Below are 25888 nucleotides of genomic sequence, written 5' to 3' on the forward strand. Positions count from 1 at the left end.
AGTGATTGTAGCTATTTCTATAGATATCGTCAGATTATGTATGGTTTTGTGAGATCGTCAGCCTCGTAATTTCTGTTTGTAAGGAGTGATTGTAGCTATTTTTATAGATATCGTCAGATTATGTATGGTTTTGTGAGGTCGTCAGCTTCATTCAGCTGCCTATCGCCATTCAAGAAGAATACCTGCAGCGTCCTGTGTTTTTTAAATGCGTTTTTTTCCTCTTTTAATATTTCCAAACTGCAATACCAAAATATATGAAGGGCAGTGCAAGAAACCATGAGACAGATTGGGTTTCAGAAAATCAGTCATATTTCTGAAAAGTTGACAAGGCAGCAGAATTTGAAGAACAACACTGTCAAGTGGTTTAATTTCACTGTGTCAAATTTTCGCGTTTTCGTACCTGTCACGTATTCGCCGGGTCTTAAATTCACGTTACATCAATTCCAAAATGGAGTAAATTCGCGTTCCACCGGGTCCTGCGATCTATACGTACAAATCGGGAACCGTCGGCACTTTCCGTAAACGATAAAATACTCGTTAAAAAAAGCTAAAGTATTTTCTCGTTTACGGAACGTACTTGTATCAAGTGCCAATATAACCAGACACACAGAAGGAAGTATGAGTGCCTTGGTATAACACGTTCATGACATTGATAGTAACAAATGGTGGACCTAAAATGGTGGACCTATAATCAATTTTTTTCCGGGGTTTTGAATTCTTGCTTTGAAAGTAAATCGTGAATATAGTGAAATATAACCCCCTCCCCGCGAAATAAAAGCACTTTACAGTAATTAAAAAGACAGATGTACAAACGAGCCATGATGTATCTACTGACAACAAAATGTTAGTTTGTTTCTGGTCAGACCATGCCTTTGACATACATCACGGTCCCGCCTTTGAAATATATTCTCCTTGTCGATCACCGACAAACCTGGAGTAGCATCCCATAGTATCTTGTTATTGAAATGTCGCATTGCGCATAACATCCAACCAATCAAAACTGAAGAAATGTATCGAACAAGGACGTTACAATTTGGGAGACACTGAAAACTGTCAACACGGGAAACATTTCCGGATTCCGAAGAGGGCATTGGACATGGATGGATAATAGAAAGTGTACAGCTGTATTTAAGTGTTTGATATGATAAATTCGGCCTATAGACCCTGTCTGATACTGTGATTGATTTTAACCGACCAATCCCTAGCTAAGTCTGGCAGAGGCGGATCCATGATTTTAGAAATGGGATGGGGGCACCATCGGAAAAAGACGGTAATGTCTCCCAAAACTGTCTGAGAGACGTCATTTTACACGAAAAAATAATGATTAACAGTTTGGCATTAAAACAGGGACTTGCACCACTTAGATTTTTAATGATAAGTATGCCACTGTGTTATGATGGTTCGTCATAATCAAAATAACAGATGTCAGATTGTCGGGTGGTCGGCCATTTCCAAAATATCAAATTGTTTATTTACATTCTCCGGTATTTGCTAGGAGGAAATCGGCATATTGTACATGTGAGGGTGTATGGTTTAATCACCTCTGGTCGCAGTTTCTAAAACCAGCCGCAATAAACAACGTTTTCGTTGGTTTAAACTTGGCACTTTAGAAAAAAAAAATGAAAAACGTTCTCACAGGTATCCATATATAGAACATTGTTATCTTGACCTTCAACAAAACTTACTCAGTTAAGGTCATAATTCCGTGGTTTAAGGGAACTGGTAATTAAAGCCGATATTCGAGCTTAGAATGCAAAACATTCGACTTGCATGTACGTCCTCCAAAAGTAGACCGGTGGCGGTTTAAGAGTGTTTAGAGAAAAGAAAAAGATCTACGGGATAATTCAACGAATTCCAGCTACAGGAAGAACAGAAGGTTTTAATAGAACCTGAGAGTAAGTGTGGGCAGAGAGGAAGTCCAAAAATGAAGACTTGTTTACACCTTTAATACTTCTTAATGTGATTACTTAGGCAACGTTTTCGTGTAAACGGTCAAACCGATCGGACCACAATTGTTCGTTTATTAAAAATAACGTCGGACCTAGTTATCTGATGCTGCTTTCAGGCGAGCCTTGACAAATCCTTGCAAGGCCTGCATAAACATTTGCAGGTCCGCCAGGATTTATACCTGAAATTGTTACACTTATAAATGGTTAAACCGGTTGTTCCGCATAAACGAACAGGCCCTTAGGAATATTAAATACATGCCAGTTAGTTTAACATCAGTGGTGTGTAAAGTTCTAGAGTCCATAGTAAGGGAACATATAACAAAATTCATGAGAAATAACAAAAAAAAATCGGACAAGCAGTATGGTTTCATATCTGGAAGATCAACACGTTTACAACTTTTCGAAGTCTTGGATAAATGGACAGAAGCCCTGGATAAAGGACAGGTTATAGATTGTAGCTTTTGATAAAGTTCCACACAATAGACTCATCAAGTGAAATACAATAATATAACTTCTCCAGTCAAATAATCTCTTGGATATCAACATTCCTGATAGATCTACAACAGAATCAGGAATCACTCAAGGCTCCGTGCTAGGACCATTGATGTTTTTAATTTTTGTTAATGACCTCCCAGGTTTGCAGACGACACTAAACTATTATGTCGAGCTTCAGAAAGATCTTGATACAATGTGTAAGTGGGGTGACACCTGGCTTCTAAAGATGCACCTAGACAAGTGTAAACATGAGAATAGGCAAGGAAAGAAGCAGAGGACAAACTGAGGTTAGACCAGCCTTTCATCTCAATGGAAAGTACATGCAGAGATAAAATCAAGAAAAGGATATAGGAGTAAGTATAGACTCTATCATTTGATGAACACATCTCAGAAAAAAAGAGTAAAAAACCAAACAAACTCTATATTCACACTTCTCATGAGAACATTTCAGTTCATGGACATCAAGTCATTCGCAGCTGGACTATGCTAGTTCAAAGAATAGCAACTAAGTGTCTCCCGGGAATGAAAGACCTGACTTACAGTGAGAGGTTGGAGAAACTAAAGTTACCAACACTGGCCTTCATAGGGATTAAGGGAGTCATGATAGAACTGTACACAACAGTAAGTAAAATTTATGATAATGAATGTTTTAATGCTATTACACTATGGAAAGATGCCGCCAATCGCCACAGTGGCAGAGGACAGATCAACAAAATATTCCCTAAACAATCAATAAAAACGCTCAGAAAAAAAAATGTTTTTCAATCAGAACAGTGACAATGTGGAATAAACTTCCATAACATGATATATATATGTTGTATCAGCTTTAAATGTTAATTCTTTTAAAAAATAAGCTAGATATTCACTGGAAAAATCAAGAACTTTACTTCAATTACTAAAATAACTTATATTAAAATTTTGTTAAATCCTCAAAAGACTGGATAATAAATAAAACATAAAAAAATAGACGTCACAAAATTAAAGGGACGTGACAAGGCTATCGTGCAAACTATGATACATGATTAACAATATCCATCCTAATATGTTTTATTTCAATGTCTTTGTAGAATATGCTGCACTTGATTTTTGCAATGGATTCAAGAGGTGCAAATTTAAATACTTATGTAGAGTCTAATGAACCTTTCGCATTCTCACATTAATGTCCTGTCATCATATGCCTAGGCGGAAAACTTCAAGATATCAACCATCTTGACAGCCAAAAAGAAATCAAGAAAGGAAACTTAACTGTAATATACACTGTATAGCTATACATGTAGGTCTGATCTAGTAATTCCAACACATCACTCAATGCTTGAAAGAGTACAGTACCGATATTCCGATACCTTTACAGTACAACCTGGCTCCGCCCTCACTTACGGCCGTGCCGTAAAACATATTATTAAAATTTTGTTAAATCCTCAAAAGACTGGATAATAAATAAAACATAAAAAATAGACGTCACAAAATTAAAGGGACGTGACAAGGCTATCGTGCAAACTATGATATCGTAAAAGCCCTTTTAGTTGAGAATGAGTGCGATGAGTACTCTCTAAACTAGGAGGTAGATAAATATCATCTTTGTCTCGATAACGCTTTATCCAACGCATTTTCATAGTAAATCAAGCGTTTTATTTCTCTAACATTGTGCTGAGAAAGCCAATATGGAGGCAAAAGTGTAAAGCCAATTCAGGTTTGGAGTTAATAATAAGAAATCATATTAAAGCGATTAAATTTATCACTGAATCATTGCGCCAACATGCCGCTTGGGTCAAAGCCGATTTGTTCGACATGTAAAACAGGAAACTCGGCAATATGGAGGAAGGGAGGAGACGGGGAAGTGCTTTGTAATGCGTGCAGTTTGAAAAATGGAGGAACGAACGGAAAAGACGGCAATGGAATTAACGGGTCTATCATTTTAGTGAAGTCCAATGGAAGCAACGGAGGAGCTGGGCCCGTTCTAAGAAAGAGTGCAAGGATCAAACCGTCAAAACACAAGTTCCAATCTGTGGCAAAAGCGGTAGCTACGAAAGGGAAAAGTCGAAGAATAATTTTCAAGAAGAGTGTAAGTTCTGAACTCATAAAAGCCGTTTTGTCTCTCATGATAGAGATTGAAATGTTCATACATTAAGCTGTATGAAGTATCATTTTAATATCAATTAGCGCCCTTTAAGATTTAATTTTAAAGAGGTACAATACAAATGTACAAATATGGATTTTGTTCACCATTAGCTTTTTTTTTCAAATGTAGTAACTGGTGAAACATTAATGTAATTATTTAGTGTTGGCAGGATGTAGATTCATGTTGCCTCAAAAAAATCACAAATATATATAATGTCCATATCTTAGCTATTACTTTTGATTCTTTGTTTATATAAACACAGAGTATGTCATAATGTTTACAATTTATGATTTCAGCAACCAGTGAAGGCACCCACAGCTATCTCTACAGTAATTACAGGCGAAAGTGTTTTCCACGATGTAAGTAGATAGATATAGCCCTGTGTAATTTGTAAAATTACCATAAGGCGCTGTACAACACAAGAATAGCCTTATCTTATTAGTATTCCGTCTGTGACAGTTATGTATAAAGTAGATAAAAAAAGGCAAACAGATCAGCATTATCTCAATATGCATAAATAAATATATATAGGGTGTTCACTGTTGTGTCTGTGCAAGAGCCTAAAATGCAGACATAAAGAAATGGGTCTTTATATCCTTAAACACAGGTTCTGACACTTTGATACATATCTTACAGACTGACAACAGCTGGGACTTAACTAATGATGATTTAGAAAAACATGTTGAATTATACAAATATTCTGATGTTCATTTCTGTTACAGGGTAGCTATTTTCAAATTGGAGACATAGTGTCTCTGGTGGACCACGACTCATCTGTGTACTACGCACAGATCCGAGGATTCATGAAGGACCAATACAACGAAAAAAGTGCCATAATTTCCTGGCTCCTGCCGTCACAGAGTAGTCCGACAGATAGGTTTGATCCTGCCACATATATATTAGGTAAAGTCCTAGTTTTCATTGATCCAAACTGTCCTATGTCCAATTCATAATAGCAACTGTCTGGTAACTGCTACATATTGGGTAAAGTTTCAGTCCTCACTGGTCTCAACTGTCCAATGTATGATATTAGGAAGTTCCAGTTTTAATTGGTGCAAACTGTCCTATGTCTGCTACATGATGGGAACTGTCCAATGTCCGTTATGATATTAGGTAGTTCCAGTTTTAATTGGTCCAAACTGTCCTATGTCTGCTACATGATGGGAACTGTCCAATGTCCGTTATAATATTAGGTAGTTCCAGTTTTAATTATACCCCCACAACGAAGTAAGTGGGGGTATACTGGAATCACCCTGTCTGTCTGTCGTCTGCAGTAAATTGTCCGGAAAACTCCTCCTTAATTAACAGGCGGAATTCATTGAAACATTGCATGAATGATCAGTATCTTATGTAATTGTGCACCAGCATTTTAATTTGGGATTGCGACCCCTTTTGATGGAGTTATGCCCCTTTTTGCAAAATAGTTGTCCGCACAACTCCTTCTTAACGAACAGGTGGATTTCATTGAAACTTTGCATGAATGATCGGTATCTTATGTAGTTGTGCACCAGTATTTTAATTTGGGATTTCTACCCTTTTTGATGGAGTTATGCCCCTTTGTGCGAAATACTTGTTTATTTTTTTGTTATTTTAATTTTGTTTTTAATAAAACAGTGATTGCCATAACTCATTACTGGTGGGAGACTATATTGATTTGCATAAGTAAGCCTTTAGCGTACAGTTCTGGTTTATACTGTAGGGGGGGTATTAGTTAGCCTTTGGCTTACAGTTCTAGTTGGTCCAAACTGTCCTATGTCTGCTACATGATGGGAACTGTCCAATGTCCGTTATAATATTAAGAAGTTCCAATTTTAATTGGTCCAAACTGTCCTATGTCTCGTATAAAATGATAGCAACTACTGTTCAATGTCCATTACATATCAAGGAAAGTTTCAGTTTTCATCGGTGCCAACTAGGGAAATGCAACCCTCTGGATTTTTTAAATTAGTACAAAACCCTCAACACGCCTTGAGTTTCATCCCATTTGTACAACCCTTGGTTGGAATCAACCTATCCAACACCCCTGTGCAGAATTACAACCTAGGCCAGGGCTGTTAGTGTCTTATCAGGTAGAATGAAATTTCAGTCGGTCTTGGTGATTGGAAATAGTTAAATGTATTATGTTCTAGTTTTGTTTTGTTGCACAAACTTCATTCACTTAGAGTAAATGCGATCAATAGTAAAATTTGTGAAAATGTTACATCAAGGTGTTGCATTTATGGGCGGATTGGTTGAGTGGTTAACACTTCGGCCTTCCACGCAGGCGGCAGGGGTTCGATCCCCGAAGTCGTCACACGCATGGAATATCAGAGAAAGTGTTTTTCTCCTGCCCACACAACTCCAACAACCCATGTGGAGTATAAAATGGTCTGGGGTGGATGCTGCGGTATCTGTGATGTAGCATTCAAGTGAGGTGGCACTATAAAAATATGTTGGAAGCACAGTCCCACTACAAACAGAACACAATACATCTCCAGCACACACGCAGGCATACACACATAGGGAGATATAAGCCAGGTGGCATAGGACTAGTAGTTAGTGCCTGATAAGGCAGGCAGCGCCAGTAAATTCCTCAAAAATTGTATATATATCCTAATTGTATATCTATGTACTGTAAAGCGCTTTAGAGTGGCTTATGTTACCTAGATAGGGTGCTATATCGAATGTTGTATATTATTATTAAGTGTAAGTCTAGAAATTTCTAATTATAAAATGGAGTTAATTATGTTTCGGATCTGGCAGACATTTTGTGGGCTGTTTTTGAGACTTGTTTTGATTGTTGTAGGACCTGAGGAAGATCTACCAAGGAAAATGGAGTTTATGGAATTCGTTTGTCACGCACCTTCCGACTATTTCAAATGTAAACAGGGCCCGTACCCAACAATATCTCGGGATCCAAATTTGTGTTACGTGTGGACAAACATTCGACAACCCATACAAGTTCACTCAAACATAGACGATTTGTTCACTGTTAAGGAAAGGACAAAAGACCCAACATTGACCAAGAAAATTGTCAAAGAGAAAGAAGGTGGAAAAGGGAAAGAAAAAGAGAAAGTTGAAAACGAGTGAATTGTAATCAAAGGAATTTGTTGTACATAAGATTAAAGATACACGTGACTGCATTATTAAAGAAAACTGTAAAATTTAGACTGATTTTATTTTGTACTTTAGTCTATTCGAGAATTGTTCAAACGTAAATGTTGCGAGAAACAGTCTAGTAACACTTTAATACATGCTCGGTGAACAACCCTTGACCAGTTGCGACCTTGAAAACTTTAGTATACAGACCTAAACACTGTGAGTGACAAAGTTGCCCCCAACAACAGCACCAACTCACAAGAATTTAAAGGGTGTGGTCATATGTTGAGTCATCCTTGAAACTACAGGGGTAACGCTCACTTTCGCTCTCTGCACCCCTGGAATATGTCAAAGCAAAATTGAAGGCGCAGTGTGCGCCATCTTGTTGACGACACAAGATGACTAGATTGATCCTTTGATTTACATCAAAAGAATCGAGCGGTCACGCAACGGTAAAAATTGACAGGCTCTGAAGTCAGGTGCTGCTCCTTTGTAATCTTCAGAGGACAGGTATCAGCCTAGCGATTGGTCGGATTTATTAACTGGTGACCAATTAAACAGCTATCTTCGTGCCTTCGATTTTGCTACGACATATTCCAGGGGTGCAGAGTGCGAAAGTGAGTGTAACCCCTCGAGTATAGAGGATGATGTTGAGTACAGATATGTCATTTGTGAAACAATGTAAGGCAGACACATATATCAAACCAAACAATAGGAAACTTTCATTATATTTTATTTAGACGTTTTAATACTCCTCACAGATTGTTATTCGATGACAAGATCAACACCATTTTGGGAAAATTAAACACAAATTATTGTATCAATTTTGTAATATATATATGTGACATAAAAGCTTCAAAAACAAACAAAAAGATTTTTTTCTCAGATCTCTTCACCAAAGCAGAGTATATATGATACCATATTAATACCAACATACTAACTTTGACTTGACTTAACTATTCTGTCAAGGATGTAAAAATATCAATAAAACTCAAGAAGACACTTTATATTAATACTAAAGAATCAAAAATAATTGTCATAAAGTGAACTTTATTTCTTTCAAAATTAAACAGAAAATAAATTTAAATGTTTTCTTTTAATTTATTTCTACTTGTTTTGTATGCATCATAAAATAATTTGACAGATCTTAAAGGATTAACTGAACACATTTAAAGAATATTATAAACCATCACAGTTACTAAACTGGCACCCAAAACCGACAAACTGCTTCCCCCCCAACACTTACCAGGTATCCAAGGTTTCCAAATCACTAAAATGGTTTTACTCTTAGCAAGGTACAATATTTTGAATACATGTAGTAAACTTAAGAACTAATTCATTCTTAAAAGGTTGTGTGTGTATTTCTTATATCATCACAGGAAGAGCAATGGCACAATGCATTATAAAAGTGTTCAAAATGGCCCCAACTAAAAACGGCAGGTTTCAGATACAAGTAAAAGCATGGATATTTTAAAAGATTAAATGTGTAAATTACTTCAGTTCTGTATCACTATTTTGAAAACATAAAGAAGCTGTTTGCCATATATCACTAAAATTTCTTTCAAAGAAAAAATAAGAGCAAAATTTTCAATAGGTCAACCAGTTTAGTAAAACGCCAGCAAAGCACTATTCATTATCATGTTAATGACATTAATTTTAATTAGAATTGTTGGCAGTCTTTAAAACTGCCACAAACCTCAGCATAATACCATTTCACACCCGGGTAAAATATTCTCAATAATCTTGACCAGAAGACTATATAACAGTTTTGAAGTTAAAATTGAAATGTATAAAAATAGTATTAATCTTGGCCTTTTTGAAGACTAGAACCTCACTACGAGGAGAGTTAGTTAAATAACACCAGACAAGATCGAAAATTAAAGTTAAAAATAAACTGTGAAAGCAATATCGATTTAAGTAGAAAACAATCTCAATTAACATACACAAATCTCAATATGTAAAAACATCTTATACATTCAGACTGTAAAACTATTAAACTCATTCAGACCTTACCTACATTAGTTTTATAAAACCATTTATTTCTTGCCCAGTAATTAAATATTCTAAGGTTCAAGTAAGAAACTAACCTCTTACATTCAACCTTTAGACCTATTATCAAAATAAGTTGAATAGTTTGAAGAATTAATTAAAATATTGATTGAAATTACAAATAAATTGCACATAAAAGATGTGTGAATATAACATTACTAGCTGTTTTTCTAAACAACAATGTCATTTCTACCATGAAGCATAAGGAAGAAATCGGCAAAATCTTTTACATAATGTCACATCATCTGTTTGGACAGTTCAAATAGACAACTGAGCTTTCACATCATAGAACTGATCGATGTCTATTAAATTATGAAACTAATTTTTTGTTCCAGTTTCTGACTTGGGACAATGTACGGCTATAAGCAGTATAAATTTCATAGAATAAAATGGTCTAATTATAGTGTCACACTGAAACTGGTTATAATATACAAACCCCTGTATCAGTATTCAAGGATAAAAAGACAGCTATTTACATATTAAGGTGGTAAAATTTTGTAGAGGTATATGCTTATTTTTTTTACAGCTCATTTTAATTTAAAACGTTTTAACACAAACTTGTGTCTTTATGTCAAAGTCTAATCGTAACAGCAGATCTAGAGGAGAAGAATGAAGAATTCCCTCATGTCGATATGAATCTAGATAGTTGTGAAAGCGCTAAAGAAACAAAGTCAATTTGTTCTGTTTATCGCTCCTCTAGTCCTGGCATGGAGAAACTCTTGGAGAAGGCCTCTACTTCGCCACGGAGAGTGGCTATCTGTGACTGGATGTCTGCGTCTTCATCTACGAACGCCTTGAATTCTTTGATGGTTTCTGAAAGAAAGGCACATAAATATCATATCAAGAAACACCTCTCTATTCTTCTATAAATGTTCTGGATTCACTACATACCTTCCAGAAAATTCTCAAATAAGCATGACTCTGTTAAAAGGGGCATGAAGAAAAAGTCATTTTTACTACTGTGTACCGGGAATCTTTAGCCCAGTCTAATTTTCACCCAACGCCAATGGAATCCATTTTCCCCTTCACATTTGATTACACGTACTTCGATTACTATATCGCTTACTACTGTTCGCTGTAATGATAAATTCGCCCTCATAGCGGAGGGTGCTAGAGATGGAAATTTTCTGTATACAGTATTTACACACTGTTGGTCTATGAGATAGATTTGTTAAAAAAAACAACGTGTAAGCATCAATTAGCGACAAATTTCAACATTAAAAAGAAAATATTTTCAAGCAACTTTTTGGTATGCAATATTTCCAGATTCGCTTCTCTATTTTTTTAGCAATACATGTGTTTTCACATTATATATATATATATATGTACCATCATAGAATTTCAAATTTTTCCTGATACAACAAAGTGATTAACCACATACTTGTCTTTTTCTGAGCATTCTTGGCTATCTGTACACCGCGGTCTAGGTATTCCACCACTTTTTCAAAGTCAGCCTCTTTCATTCCTCTCGATGTCATAGCAGGGGTTCCTTCAGGAGAAAATATGACAAGATTACTTAATGTTTCAATCTATAAAATTGAATAATTAATGAGCATTAGTCATTTCTCCATGAAATAAAATAACGTTAAATTTAACCTTTTCCTATGGTAAAGTAGTTTTTTCTGTAAAAACAAATATTTAAGGATATTGTTTCAGATGATGTCTTAAGATTAAGTTTATACCTCTCTCCCCTGAAACTTTTATCAGGCAGAGCTTATTCTCTGCGTCGAATATCTGAATTACCCTATAAATGACTCACAAGACCTGATTGCTATGGTTCAGGAAAATTTTATCTACAGAAGGAGAAATATATATCTTGTTACAGAGAAGATTTTACAAATGTTCATTTTTTAACCACCAAATGTTTCTCACTAAACTGAATTTGCATTTATGTTGCATTCTCACTATAAGAAGCTGCCAGAATGAGACTGCAGTAACAGCACACTGAAATCTAGTGGTATCATCATATGATTTTTCTATAATGCCATTTGTACATTTGTTGATTAGATTCTTGGCAGCAAGTTTGTCCACTTTTCAATGGCTCATGTAATCAAGATTATTTGAGTGCTGTTCTGTAAATAATATATCGCCCTATTGACAATGCGCACTCAAAAAACTAAATTATCTGAGAACCTTATCAAATAAATGCCCAATGGAGTATGTAAGAATACCAGGAAATTTTCACCTAACCAAACTTTGGCCCTTCTCTGGTAAAATCCATATACGCCTGTCTTAATTTCGCCTTCATATTTATTTACTGTGTCTATTATTTTGTTTACTAAGTTCGCCCTCATTGGGAAGGACGAAAAAGGGCCAAAAATAAACTGCAGCAAAAATTTTCCCAGTATACAGTATACTAATTGAAATGATTACAAAATAACATTTGATTCTCACGTAACTACTGAAATTAATATAACTCTAAAATACACGAATGTAACAGCCTGAAAGAACTGTCCAATCAAAATAACATCAGTAACGTCCAGTCAACTCCAATGATTTACCTATTCTAAGGCCACCGGGGGTGAACGGGCTCTTGTCTCCGGCTGTCGTGTTCTTGTTGACCGACATCTCACACAGTTCCAGGATCCTCTCGACACGTGTCCCATCTGTGCCGTTTGGCTTCAAGTCCAACAAGATCAGGTGGATGTCTGTCCCTCCTACACAAACAATGGCATCGTTCTCAATATCCAACACAACATGTAGGTTACTACCGCAGTATATAAAATAATTTGTTTAACGTATTAGTTCAAACATCAGTTCCCCAAATACTAGAGCAAGAAATTAAGCAATTTTCTTAAGACAAATGTCAAGAAAATACTCTTCAAACAAGAGGTATTTGCAAAATGGCGATACTTTGTGTCCTGATGACATACTGACAAGCAGGCTTGACATTATCTAGTTAGGAAATTCCTGACCACTACATACCAGTTAAGATATCATATACCTGCTGATCAAGGCATTGGCCATCGTTTGTGTCCTGACGACTACTGACCACTACCTACCGATATAACCCAGTCTGGACATTTCTGACCACAAATGACCATTACTTACCGATATAACCCAGTCTGGACATTTCTGACCACTAATGATCACTACCTACTGATATAACCCAGTCTGGACATTGCTGACCACTACTGACCACTACATACCAGTTAAGACATCATATCCCCTGCTCATCAAGGCACTGGCCATCGTTTGTGCATTCTTGATAACCTGCTGCTGGTATTCTTTGAATTCTGGACTCATGGCCTGAAAAACATCAAAAGTGATCTGCATCATTTTCATCAAAATACATTGCGATGAATAGTTGTGTAACTGCGACGTACAGTGGCCACCTGGTGGTGAAAGGACATGAGACAAGGGAGATAATCACACCAACACTGCAATAAAGCCTTGCCCAGCCATACATTATGTTAAACAGCTGAGATCAAAAGGATTTGACGGTATTTGATTTATGGGACCCCCAAACTGTTCATTTCAAAGATGAAAAATTAGCATCTGCTCTGCTTATTCTATTCAATTTTAGATGAAGTTAGGCAAAGCCTGTTCAGTATTACTAAACATGAAAGAAACATGGCACGTTCTCATCAACAAAACTGACCTTTTGTCACCACTGCGCTAAAACAAAACGTGCTTATTAAAACCCCAATCTAACTCACAAAACCTGTCCAAGACTATTTCAAAACAAGCACAATCACTATTGAATGATACTGAGGTTACCACGTTGTACTAAACTGAAAGAATAAGGTCAAGTAAAATTGTCACAGTTTTACGTCTGAGCCATTCTGGTGATGAAACATGCTATGACTGGTGATATGTGCATGCATCTTTAATGGGATCCAGGAGTACCTAGCTGAAGTGAAGGCAGAATTCAGTTGATATCCTTCCATCTTCAGTATATTTTACCCTCAATATTCATAAGACCCCTGACTGTGATATTACACAAGAACCAGAAGACAGTCGACAAGTCCTAGACCTCGTCATGTCACGAGCGTCGTGTGGCCAACCTACCTGCTTGAGTGCCACCGCTACAGCGGCTATCTGGTGTTGATGTGGCCCTCCTTGGAGGGCCGGGAACACAGCGTTGTTGATCTTCTTCTCCAGATCATACTTTATCTCATTTCCCTTCTTGTCTACGCCCTTCACACCTTTACGGTAAAAGATGATTCCAGATCTGAAATAGTATCCGAAAAAGCAGAGAATATTACTAACCAATTCATTAAATTTATTCTTTGGAAGAATTTAATCTTCTAATTGCCAGGACAACACAAGACTCCAATATCTAGGAAAATATTTCCAACATCTAAGATGACGTGACGTCAAGCAGTTGATGCTGTAATGATGTCATGTGTCACACCAAACTAATACGACTTATCAGAATGGTATGTAATTTTTGAAGTTTTTTTTTGTTACCCAGGTATATAGTCACCATCTTAACATAAAATTTCACAAAATTCGAACTCCAACGCCCAATAAAGGGGGCTGGGAGATTAAATGTTTCAACCATAATAGGTTTGGAGAATTTCAGCATCCAACTCTAAATGGCTTCCTAAATGTTTAAATCAAATGTGTCAGACGATTTCTACAACATTAACTGGGGTGTAACTTTAGCCCTAAGTTAATATGTTGGCTCTTGTAAGACCCATGGCTCACCTAAATAGGCCGAAGCGTGTTAACGGTTTTACTTGGCTATTTAATTTAAAACCCATTAATGAAATCAAAGAAGCATCTGGTGTAGTTCGACGTAAAAATTACGGCAAAATTCATTATAGGTGCAACAAAATAAATGTGTGACTCGAAAAAAAGACCTATACTGTATCAAAATGATTTACTTTGCAGTTTAAACAAATCTGGTTCCTCCCTGAGTTTTACAAATGGTAGATACATAGATGTCAATGCTGTTACTATTTAAAGTTTACGTTCCTGGTTTCAACATACCTAGGTCCTCGTAGTGTTTTATGGGTAGTAGATGTCACTATATCAGCGTAATCAAATGGACTGGGAATGACGTCGGCCGCTACCAGGCCAGAAATGTGGGCCATGTCGGCCATCATGATGGCATTCACTTCGTCACAAATCTGTAAAACGTTTTCAATGTTGATTTCAAACAATGGTTTACAGACTTTGTGGCAATATGCTAATTTACACATCAAACCTGTCATTTGTGTTTGAGTTAAGGTTATATGCGAAGCTGACAGTTTCCAGAGCTCATCGTTGACAAAGCCCTACCGAAATAGCCGTTGGGCTTCCCAACAGCAAAGAGATCGGTAAGTTCACATTATGCTATCTTACATATTTATACCTTCAATTTGCATTGGCGTTATATCTCACTTCACTATTTCAAAATTAAGTTTTGCTGTTGAGTTCAAAATTATAAATCAGACTCATTTAAATTTCAAAATTTCAAAATTCAAAATTTCAAAATTCTTACTTTTTTCATTTCTTTATTAAATGTTAATAATCAAACTTTGTCCCTAGGAGCTATTCGAATAAAACTGTCAAAAACATGGCCGCAGCCTTCAACACAAGTCAAACTGTACTCACCTCTTTGTATGCCTGGTAGTTGAGCAGTCTGGAGTAGGCCGTAGTTCCAGCTACGATCAGTTTGGGGCGGAACAGCTTTGCCGACTCTCTCATTTTCTCATAGTCAATATAACCAGTCTGGGGCTACAATGCATTGAATACGAAACAAAATTTACAATACAAGTCATTACTTAGCATAATTTTACTCGGGGCAGTAGAGAACAATTCTGTGTCACCAATTGGTTTTAGCAATTCTATGCAAGTAATTTTCCTTAAGGGCCTGTCAGACACTACCGATGTACTTCGACGGGACTAAAATGGAGCAAAACATTAACAAAGGCGAGAAAATCGGCAGAGCTCCGGCGAGAAAGCACTTGAAAAACAATCAAAATTGACCATAGCAATACAGATGTAGCACCGCTGTTTCTGTTCTCATCGCAATACCGTTGTTCTACCATTGTCCTAGGGATGTAAGAGCAGATGTGCTACCGAATACCACTTTTCGGTCGTTAGTACATCAGTGGTGCATCAGTACTACTTCGCTGACATTTGGTAGTACTACAGTATCCCATCGGTACCAGTACGGTACACAATTAGGGCACTGGAGAGCGGCCAATCCATTACAGGGCGCCACCGGGGCTCTACTAACTTTTAACGAGGCCATACCAGAGTACTGCTGTTGTACTCCCTCCCGGCTACGTGTGACAGGCCCCTTATACAATGTCATATCATTTATATTTGAGGGTTTTTATTTTGGATTTATTTGTATTCTAATCTCAATCTGTGAAACCCAACAAAAATATGATTTTAGAATTTGCTGTACATGTGCAACATTTGGAACCAGTGCAGCAAAGAACGTTATGTTCTATACACAATGTCAATCATATATAGACTATAGAAAGAAACCGTTTATCAGTAAAACAAATCTTACCAGTAATTTTATCAAATTCAAAACTCTAAAAGGTAAGATTATGCAATCATTGATCACAAAAAATGCAAGCAAAGATTTTATTTTATTTTATTTGACTTGCAGATCTCCAAATGTAAAGGCAGGAAGACATTTATCATTGTGTTATAAAAAAATAAATTTGCAGCTGAAATTTGTGTTAATATTATCATAGCTTGGATGCATACATGAGGATTGTTTAATATTTATTTTTGTAACAAAATTGTAAAATAACAATTGGAATAAGACAAGTGACATGTTATACAGTTGGTGGGTTCAGAAGCACAGCTGACAGATGTACCGAATGTGTTAGCGAGGACTCGACATTTTATCTACATAGACACATAGGAATAACTATTTTACTGCTTCTTTATACAAACATACTACAGCTCACAAAACCAGACACATTGGAAAACGCTTCCACTCTTTATTGTGTTTTTAAAAACATAGAATAAAGACAAAATCTTCTTGAGAAATTTCGCAAACCAGCTTAAAGGGTCAAAATTCAAGACGGCCACCTAGGCAGCACTTTTCTGTTTCTGATCAATCTCACAATAAAGATACATAACTAGGGGCCAAGGTGAACAATTGACAATAATAATCTGCTAATTACTTCTAGAGAAATGGTGATAAGAAATGTTTAACCGACACAATTTAAGATGGCTACCTGGCAGCCATTTGTTATCAGTTTCAAAATGAAACATGCATGACTAAGGACCTTGGGATATCATCATAAGGAACATGAGCAAAATCCTTAGCAAAACAATAATGGATGAAGGACAGATGGACAGTGGACCATGGATAAAAAGTAATTTGAACAGCTCGCCATCTGATCTAAATTAAATTTAAGAATCCAATCTGTACACATGTACAGTAGGTTTGGGAATCCAATCCTATAGTTTTATTATAATTCTGACCAGTTTTTGTAGTTATAACCTTTCCAGGTCATTCAGTAAATGTCAATAGCATTTGTGAACTGGGTAATGTGACATCAACATTTCAAGGAACTTGTTAGCATACAGGCATTAAATCGGGCAGAAATATTAAAGATTTTTTTTTTTTCAATACATGGTTCACTATACATGTATATACCGGGTACCAATATCGAAATTTTGTAAGGTTTAAATTATCACATTATTTGGGGGGAAAAAAGAAGATATGATTGATTTTATTAAAGTATTAATATATATATACATGATGTTCAAAAAATTATTTTTTAGTTGATTTTTCCAATGTTGATCTTTTTCATGCTCAAATTGTTTAACTGTCATTGCGTTCACTACCTTTGGCCTCCCGGAGGTTGTTTCAGGTGTCAACAGTAATTTGTATGAACAAATATTTTCTAATATTTAACCTTGAAAATTTTAAGGTTGTGAACTTGTGTATTTGAGCCTTCTTTAATTGTAAATAAGGCTGCGACTTCTGTGTTGTATTTTCAGGAAATAATTTTTCATTTAATATGTGTATTCCTTTTCAGTGTCAATTGCAACAGAAAGACAGAAAATGAGTCAGCTTTAAAAAAGGAATGAAAAGGAATAGGATAAGAAACGAATTGACTTATTTGGAGGTATACACAACTTATTCTTAACCTTTCTTTTATCTTTTTAAACTTACCGGCTTCTTATGAACAACGTTACGGATCCAGTAAGCGTTTGAGAATATTACTATATACATATTACGTATCGAGAGAGTTGTCTCTTTTCAGATTTATTATTACATATTTTTTTAGCAATGCTTAAAGTTTTTCCACCAAATTTTTGAATGAAACATACATGCTTTTTTTGTATGGAAAAAAATGCTTCAAGGAACAATCATTTCTGCCTCCATGCAATTTAACATCGTTGATATAAACAGCGACACCATTCAGTTTAATGTGGAGATCTGAGCACTGTCAGGTTTTTCCCCCGAAATCGTATCAAAATAACTTCCTTACTCATAAAATGTTATCTTTCATCTTTTAAATATTGAATTCAATCCACAGTTAGCACTAGAATTGAAAGAAAAGCCTCCACTTTTTCTATCATATATTTTAATATTAATTTTGTAAGTGATTGTAAATTCAAGATACCCGTACCTATTTTTTTATTGAAACTAGTGCTTAGGTAAGTACTGTGAACAACAATTTCACAAATAAATTATCAGTATTACAGTGTGTGACAAATTACGACAGTACTCCGTGTACCATGACAGCGACACATGAAAACATCATGACAGCCTTTATACTGTGAAATCAGATATTTTTGTGGGGTCCTAGTTCTGTGGTTACACAAAAAAAGAGCAGTATTTGAGGGTACACTTACCCATAATTACTTATGACCTATGAATTTGTGGATGAAGAGTACCCACAAAATCGACGAAATTAAAAAACCCACGAAAAATCACCAATTTCCCAGGAATTGACTTTTATTGAAATTCTGACAGAGGCGTTTTAGTGTCAATCTAATTTTATATGTGTCAATCTAATTTTATATGTCAATCTAATTTTATATGTGTCAATCTAATTTTATATATTACAATTTATATTAAACCAATTCCTTTATTTTCTGGACGCAGCCATGTAACCGGGTACATAATTTTGAACTACAAGATACTTCATTTTCCTGGTATCGTTTTATTACTAGGTATAATACCCCACACTTTTAATTGAGATATTTTTACTAAAACCAAAGAATGGTTGGAATCCATGCTACAATATCTCACTGCTGTTTAAGGGGTTCATATAACAAGTGTAATACGGCTGGTATTAAGTGGGTCACGCCATACATGCAGACAAGTAAAGTCACGTACATGTTTACGCCCATCCGCCATAGTCATGTTCTGTGGGACAGAAAAGCCCTCTTAACTTTTAATAAAAAGAAAAGCTGCTGGGGCAGACTTATAAATATGAAATATCTAAAAATTTAAGATTTGGTGAAAATGGTTCGAACGAGTTGGTGGAATCTGAGAACCAATTTCAGAGAAAAGATTGTATAAAACACACAACAGCTTATGATAAAAATTTTCCTTTTTCATTTCTTTGATTAAGTTTCTTTTAAATTTCCCAAATACAACATGCAGTACATCAATGTTTATCTCGTATATCACAACTTTCTCCATAAAGCTTAAGGCTACACACATTCTGAAGTTTATGATCCCCAAGACTGTGCAGCTTGTTTACGTAAAAAACATTTTGTAATTACTTAAATAGTACCTCAAAATCTCATGGTTGCAACTATTCATGACTTGCAATAAACCACCTACTTACAAGAGAATATTTTGATTATACGGTCGAGCACAAATTCACTTTACCTTTCACCACTGTAGACCATAATGGACTCATCCAGATCAACGCATGGTAGAGTCTACTAAAGTTACATAGGGGTGAAAGGGTTAACTTGTATTCTGATATTTGAGGCACAATGTTGCCGATTTCAGAACCAGTCCATGCTCAATATCTTGGGAATTAATTCACTAATTGAAATCTCTGGATTGAATTTTTATTCTTAAAATCCTGTTTTAAGAAAGGTCTATGCAAGCCATCACATAGATACTCACATTGATTCTGTAAGGCATCGACTCGAAGTAGATAGAGGTGGCGGAGATTCTTTTTGTGTCTGTCTGGAAACCGTGGGTGAGACTGTAACACAAAACAACTTTATGTAATACACCAGACACCATTTAACAATCACAGACACCCCAAAAATATATATAAGTAGTCTCTAAAGAACCTAAGGCTTTGTTTTCAAACACATTTTTATCAAAACGCCTTTTACGGGGGCAAGGTAGTCATGTGGTAGGACGAGGCTCGTGGGTTCAAGTCATGTCACGGCACTGTGTTCTCCGCTTGTTCCAGTCTACTCAGCTGTAAATGAGTATGTGGTTGGGCAATGCCGGAATTGTTGAATGCTTGATGTGAGCGCCGAAATGGCAGCACCGGCTGTATTCTCCCCAGGGAGTTGAGAAAGATACTGGCTGGTAGCAAAGGCCCTATAACCATGGATAATAATTTGTGAACCGCTTTGAGAAAACCTACGAACTAGGTTGTGATTATAAAAGCGGTATATATAAGAACCTCAAATTATTATCATAATATTACAATATTTCTGCCAAATTAAGGTAATAACAACTTTTTTATTGTCAATAAGCTAATTGTAAATTTTATGAGATATGAATTATTTCACTGAACCGTTTCTATATCACTTACTGGCCACCGTCAGGCAGGTCAAGTCCCATGATACGGTCGTGGGGTTTCAAAAGTCCAGTAAACACCTCAAAATTTGCCGGACTGCCAGAGTAAGGCTGGACGTTGACGCCCCACTTTTTCGGATCCAGCCGGAAAAGCTTGAGTGCTCTTTGCTGGCAAAGTGTTTCCACTTCGTCAATAAACTGGTTGCCCCCATAGTATCTGGTAGTACACAAACAAAATAAAATATTACCCAACACAAACAAAATACAATATTACCCAACACAAACAAAATACAATGTTACCCAACTCAAACAAAATACAATGTTACCCAAGACAAACAAAATAAAATATTACCCAACACAAACAAAATATAATATTACCCAACACAAACAAAATACAATGTTACCCAACACAAACAAAATACAATGTTACCCAACCCAAACAAAATACAATATTACCCAACACAAACAAAATACAATGTTATCCAACACAAACAAAATACAAATGTTACCCAACACAAACAAAATACAATGTTACCCAACACAAACAAAATATAATATTACCCAACACATACAAAATACAATATTACCCAACACATACAAAATACAATGTTACCCAACACAAACAAAATACAATATTACCCAACACATACAAAATACAATAATACCCAACACATACAAAATACAATGTTACCCAACACAAACAAAATACAATGTTACCCAACACATACAAAATACAATGTTACCCAAACAAAACTTCTTACATAATCACATTTCTACTAAATAAAATTGAATTGCAAGTTATCATATTTCTTTAATTTTATATAGTTTATCTGCCAAGAACTTCATGTACATGTGAAACACTTTTTCCTAATCTAGATAACACAAAAGATAACCACAAATGCCTTTGAAATGTTTCTTGCAAGATGCAAAAGAAAAACACGCTTGCTGTTGAGGATGCTCAAGTAAAGAAGAAGTTTAATGAGTAATTAAAGTTTGAGATGGTGTTTTTGTCATACCCACTTACCGAGCTCCAGGATAACCTTCAGAATACTTGTTTGTGAGACAGGAACCCAGGGCCTCCATTACTGCTCGACTGGCAAAGTTCTGTTAAAAAAAAAGGACTTATTTAAATGTGAACAGACACTTTAACTTTAAGAAGTTTATGTTCTGTTTTTCCCCCTTTTTTTGCTTTAATAGACAAGCATTTTTAATCAATTGAATATTTTTAAATACATGTAATACACAACAGGAAAGGATTCATGCATTTTATTGTCACCCATTCTTCAGCAAGACAGCAAAATATACAGATGGTGGACAAAAATATAGCCAGCAATAGATGTACTGTTAACTACACATAAGTCAACACTAGACAAAATCACTTGAAGAAGATAAAGGAGGAAGTTTGGCCAGATGAACTATCTGTTTACAGCAGTTCGGAGTTCACTCTTATCTCCCTATGGCCACCACAAAGTGGACAGTAGGTATATGATAATACCCTCTATCCTTCTATCCATCCAAAGTGTTGTCCGGAGCGTATATCTCCGGGATGCTGGTACATCTTGAGACGGCAGAGTGCCATGTAAAACAGTAGGTCACTGTGACCTATATTTTGACCTTTGACCTTAACTAAATGTGCAAAAAACTACAATCCACTTGTCTGGAGCATATCTCCCACATTATTTCACCTGCAAACACCAAAGTTGTGTTGGTATGCTGGTACGTCTTTGGTAGGGGAGTGTCATATACCCGGTAATTTGGTCATAACGTCCTGTACATCTCTATGAAATGTGTCCGTAGTTTAGGTGTAGGGGATAGTGTCCCTCTTAGTGTTACTATGGTAGATTACCTATATTTTGAGCATGCGAGACCTTTCAGTACTTATTCCTGTAGTTTTTATTTTTTGTTTGAAGTAATGCGTATGTTGTATATCACGTACAAGCAATAAATCTTGTTCAGTGTTCTCATTAAAAGCCAGTCGATGGCAAAAGTAGCCTGCTATTCATCAAATTTGAATCGGCTATTTTTCCAGAATATATGTCAACATGACAACACATGAACACTTGACAGGATGTTCTTTTCAAGTCAACCACAAATCTAATTAAAACTGTATCTTCACATCGCTCTCCTTTACTGATATGTCACGTGGAAGATTCCATGCGACATATCAGCAAACAGGAGCGATGTGAAGATGTAATTTTAATTAGAATTGGTCAACCACCTGCTTCAAAACTTAATAACTTAAGAAGACTGCTTTAAATTTAAATCCATATTCAAATCCAATGCACACCAGTCAAATGAAATATAAGCAATCAGCATTAACTGTGTTAAGAATTTAACTTAATTGTTGTTAACGAAAAGATGTGCTACTTTGTATCAAGTGAAATGCAATCACTACTTATCAACAACTTTACATATTGCTTATCTGGAACAGGGATGAGAGATCATAATTTATATATGGTCAAGTTAAATATTGTGGGTAAACTAATATGTTCAAATGAAATATTTTTTGGAAGCATAAAAAAAACAGACAAAATGTGCAGAGATTGATTTTATATTTTCAATGTCGGCCACATTAGCAATAGAAATATCACCGATAAACAGATTAGTGTTAGACTGCAGGCATATATATATATATATATATCCTTTTAACAAATTTGGGACCGAAATATAGTCCTTTACAAATTTGTAAATTTCCACAAACACATCATCAATGGGGATTAATTATGTAATACTACACAGTGACACACATCGCTGTGAGGGATATACCTATAGCAATTTTACCAGCAGATTGTAACCCTTCGCTATTGTGCCAGGATTATTTACCTTGGCCTGTGTTAGTGTGTATACATAAAATCTTCAATTCATACTTGTGAAACATTTCTAAGCATTGTTTAATCAGCGAGGCTCTGCCGATCCAAAAAGAAAACTTTGGGACAAGTTTCATGAATCTCATTTCAATAAGACACAAAGACCACTAACAAAATAATGGCCAGGAATGTTTATATACATGAACATTTGTCATGTCTACTGCCTTAAGAGTTTATAATTAATGTAACAAGGAGGTTTCACAGACTTCGATGGGTTGTTGTTTATAATTAAACAAGGTACTGGTGGTAATTCAATTAAAGCAGAGATATATAAACTCAATGAAAAATCGTGAAACAAATCCATTTTCAAAACTGCATTTATGTATATATCCTACAAAACACCTTGGGGGTCAACTAATAAATTGTCAAAGTAAAGGGTGGGCTTATTGCATGACAATAAAACAGCATTTGTAAGCATTTTAACCTTTAACTGTATTTGACTTTGACGGGCTTATTAACAGGCATGGGCTATATATAGCTATCAGAGGATGACTATGGTAAGTTAATGTAACCACCATCTTGTATTTCACTTAGAGACTTATCGTTTGATCCTAGTATTTGCAACTCACCTCTGATGCGATCAGCTCCAATCCGCTGACTTGTCTGGCCTTCTCTTTCTTCATAATCGCCATCATGTCTGGGTCATCCTCCGCGAGGGAGTCCTTCCCTGTCCACAGCGCCCGAGCCACATTCCGTACAGAATGAGATCTGCAGGCAGTCTGTCCATAAATACAAAGTGAACGATTATTAGATCTGGTTTGGTTGAATTTGTTACTAGTTTTCAGTATACAGGTACACCAAGAGGAGTTCTAATCTGACAACAATATTCAACAGTTGTCATGCAATGTTGTAGGGTGTAAAATTCCCCAAGCCCAACACTTGGTAAAAGTTTTCAATATTTTCCGTGAAAATTTAGGTAGAGCTTTTGAAAATCTGTCTGTGGGCTAGAGCTTTGAAGTTGGAATGGTACATTACTGTTTTTCATTTTGATTTTGGCATTGATTAATGCAGCAATATTTGTAAAGCAGAGTTCTGACTGCAATTTCTTGGGACCCCATTTGTTTGAAAAAAGACCTTCTCCTTAATATTTCAGGATCTGAATTTCAAAACTCTTCGCAGGAACTCAATAAAATATTTTTACCAGAAAATAAATTAGAAAACAAACACCAAGATTTTGGAATTTTACTTCACAATAAACAGCAATTTAGGCAATGGTAGAAAATCAAAAACTGTAATACGTCCCACAATTGTTAGTCATTCTCAGTCAGTGCTATAGCTAGCTGCATCGAAAGCTACTTCACAATCCAGCAATGTTTCCATTACCTGGGGTCCCCTACAATACTTTGTGTTCAATTTTAACCATTTTTATAAAAGGGCAGTGTCAATGTGAACACTGACTGCCTTCTTCAGTCTGGGTATAACGTCTGACATCAAAGATTATATTTTATATTTTACTACGCCAGTATAACCGAAGCCTCGTTTTTTATTTGCTGCCCCAGCTGGTGTGTGCTTAGTCAGCTAATATTTTATGCAGTGTCTCCATGTGTCAGTGAAGTATGTAATTATGCGATTCTCGCTAAGTGGCCAACAAATTTTACATAGTAAGAGCTCTCCCTCTTATAAATAAAGTATGTATACATGTGTATGACAATAATTCAGAGGAATTATGAATACAATTTGTAGCTAATGTTACGCAAACTTGTATAAGAAACATTCTTTGGAAGACTTTCTTTGGTCATTACTTTCTCAGCTACTTATAACAGCGGTATAATAAGTTCATTGCGTTACCAGACTGTATTAAATCACAAAGTCGCTTGGATTTCTTTAAGCATAATAAGCTTATGGGGCAAATAACCACATGTGTTTAGCTATCACCATTGGAAAACAGAGAAAACATGCTAGCAAGGGTGTACATTACAGTATAGCAACTGTGCCATATGGTCATCTAAAAATTCTATAATGTAACAAGAGGCCCAGAGGGCCTGTATCGCTCACCTGAATATGTTTAAAATAATTGGTATGAAGTAGATATAGCACTCCATGGTAGTACATATGAAATTTCAGAAAGATCCATCCAGTACTTGAGATATAGCGAGAACAAACTCAAACAGAGCCCTACCCATATGCCCCTAGGGGGGGGGGGTCATACCCCCCAATTATACAAAATTGAGACCCCTTGGTCCAAGGATGCTCCAGACTAAATATGGATAAAATCCCTTATTTCCAATGGTCGAAGAAGGATTTTAAAGGTTTTACCTCTATTTCTCCTATTGGGCCCCACCCTTCTGCCCCCTGGGAGACCACACCCACTGCTTATACAAAATTGAGTCCCCTTGGCCCAAGGATGCTCCAGACTAAATTAGAATAAAATGCCTAAATCCCTATGGTAGAAGAAGGATTTTAAAGGGACATCACGTGAAAAGGCGTTTTTTTTTTAATGAATGTATGTATTGTATGCACTTCCACTTATGTTACCTCGCTATCCCCATATTCATAGTCCGTTCCAAATGTCCAGTTTGACCACTTGAATTGTTCGGGAAAGCCCTGCTAAAAATAGCGCCGATAACGTCACCTGTCTAGGCAGTAAACACAAGTGGTGCGAGCGAGATGAAACGGTTTCCAAAGGGGCCCCCAGAGAGGGGCCGTCAGGCAACTGCAACTTCTTACCGCACTATGAAACCAAGTTATATGATTT

At 36.1% G+C, this 25888-nt stretch overlaps 2 protein-coding genes across 2 annotated transcripts in view; one reads left to right on the forward strand and one right to left on the reverse strand.

Moving 5' to 3' along the window:
* The first annotated feature begins 4057 nt into the window (after positions 1-4057).
* LOC110452753 (GATA zinc finger domain-containing protein 1-like) lies at positions 4058-7717 on the forward strand. Its single transcript, XM_021501416.1, has 4 exons — positions 4058-4506; positions 4860-4922; positions 5286-5466; positions 7349-7717. Exons 1-4 carry the CDS (start codon positions 4201-4203, stop codon positions 7630-7632), a joined length of 834 nt encoding a protein of 277 aa, XP_021357091.1. The 5' UTR covers positions 4058-4200; the 3' UTR covers positions 7633-7717.
* Positions 7718-8358: 641 nt separating this feature from the next.
* LOC110452752 (serine hydroxymethyltransferase, mitochondrial-like) overlaps positions 8359-25888 on the reverse strand; it is a 23540-nt gene continuing 6010 nt past the window's right edge. Inside the window, exons 2-12 of the mRNA XM_021501415.1 lie at positions 23763-23912; positions 21351-21430; positions 20343-20543; positions 19694-19775; positions 15235-15357; positions 14629-14768; positions 13702-13864; positions 12840-12939; positions 12192-12347; positions 11072-11179; positions 8359-10503 (exon numbers count right to left, since the gene is read on the reverse strand). Coding sequence (XP_021357090.1) covers positions 10376-10503; positions 11072-11179; positions 12192-12347; positions 12840-12939; positions 13702-13864; positions 14629-14768; positions 15235-15357; positions 19694-19775; positions 20343-20543; positions 21351-21430; positions 23763-23912 — 1431 coding nt within the window. The 3' untranslated portion in view covers positions 8359-10375. The remainder of the gene's footprint in view (positions 10504-11071; positions 11180-12191; positions 12348-12839; positions 12940-13701; positions 13865-14628; positions 14769-15234; positions 15358-19693; positions 19776-20342; positions 20544-21350; positions 21431-23762; positions 23913-25888) is intronic.

Source organism: Mizuhopecten yessoensis, unplaced genomic scaffold (assembly GCF_002113885.1).
Source record: "Mizuhopecten yessoensis strain PY_sf001 unplaced genomic scaffold, ASM211388v2 scaffold6863, whole genome shotgun sequence".
Classification (NCBI taxonomy): domain Eukaryota; kingdom Metazoa; phylum Mollusca; class Bivalvia; order Pectinida; family Pectinidae; genus Mizuhopecten; species Mizuhopecten yessoensis.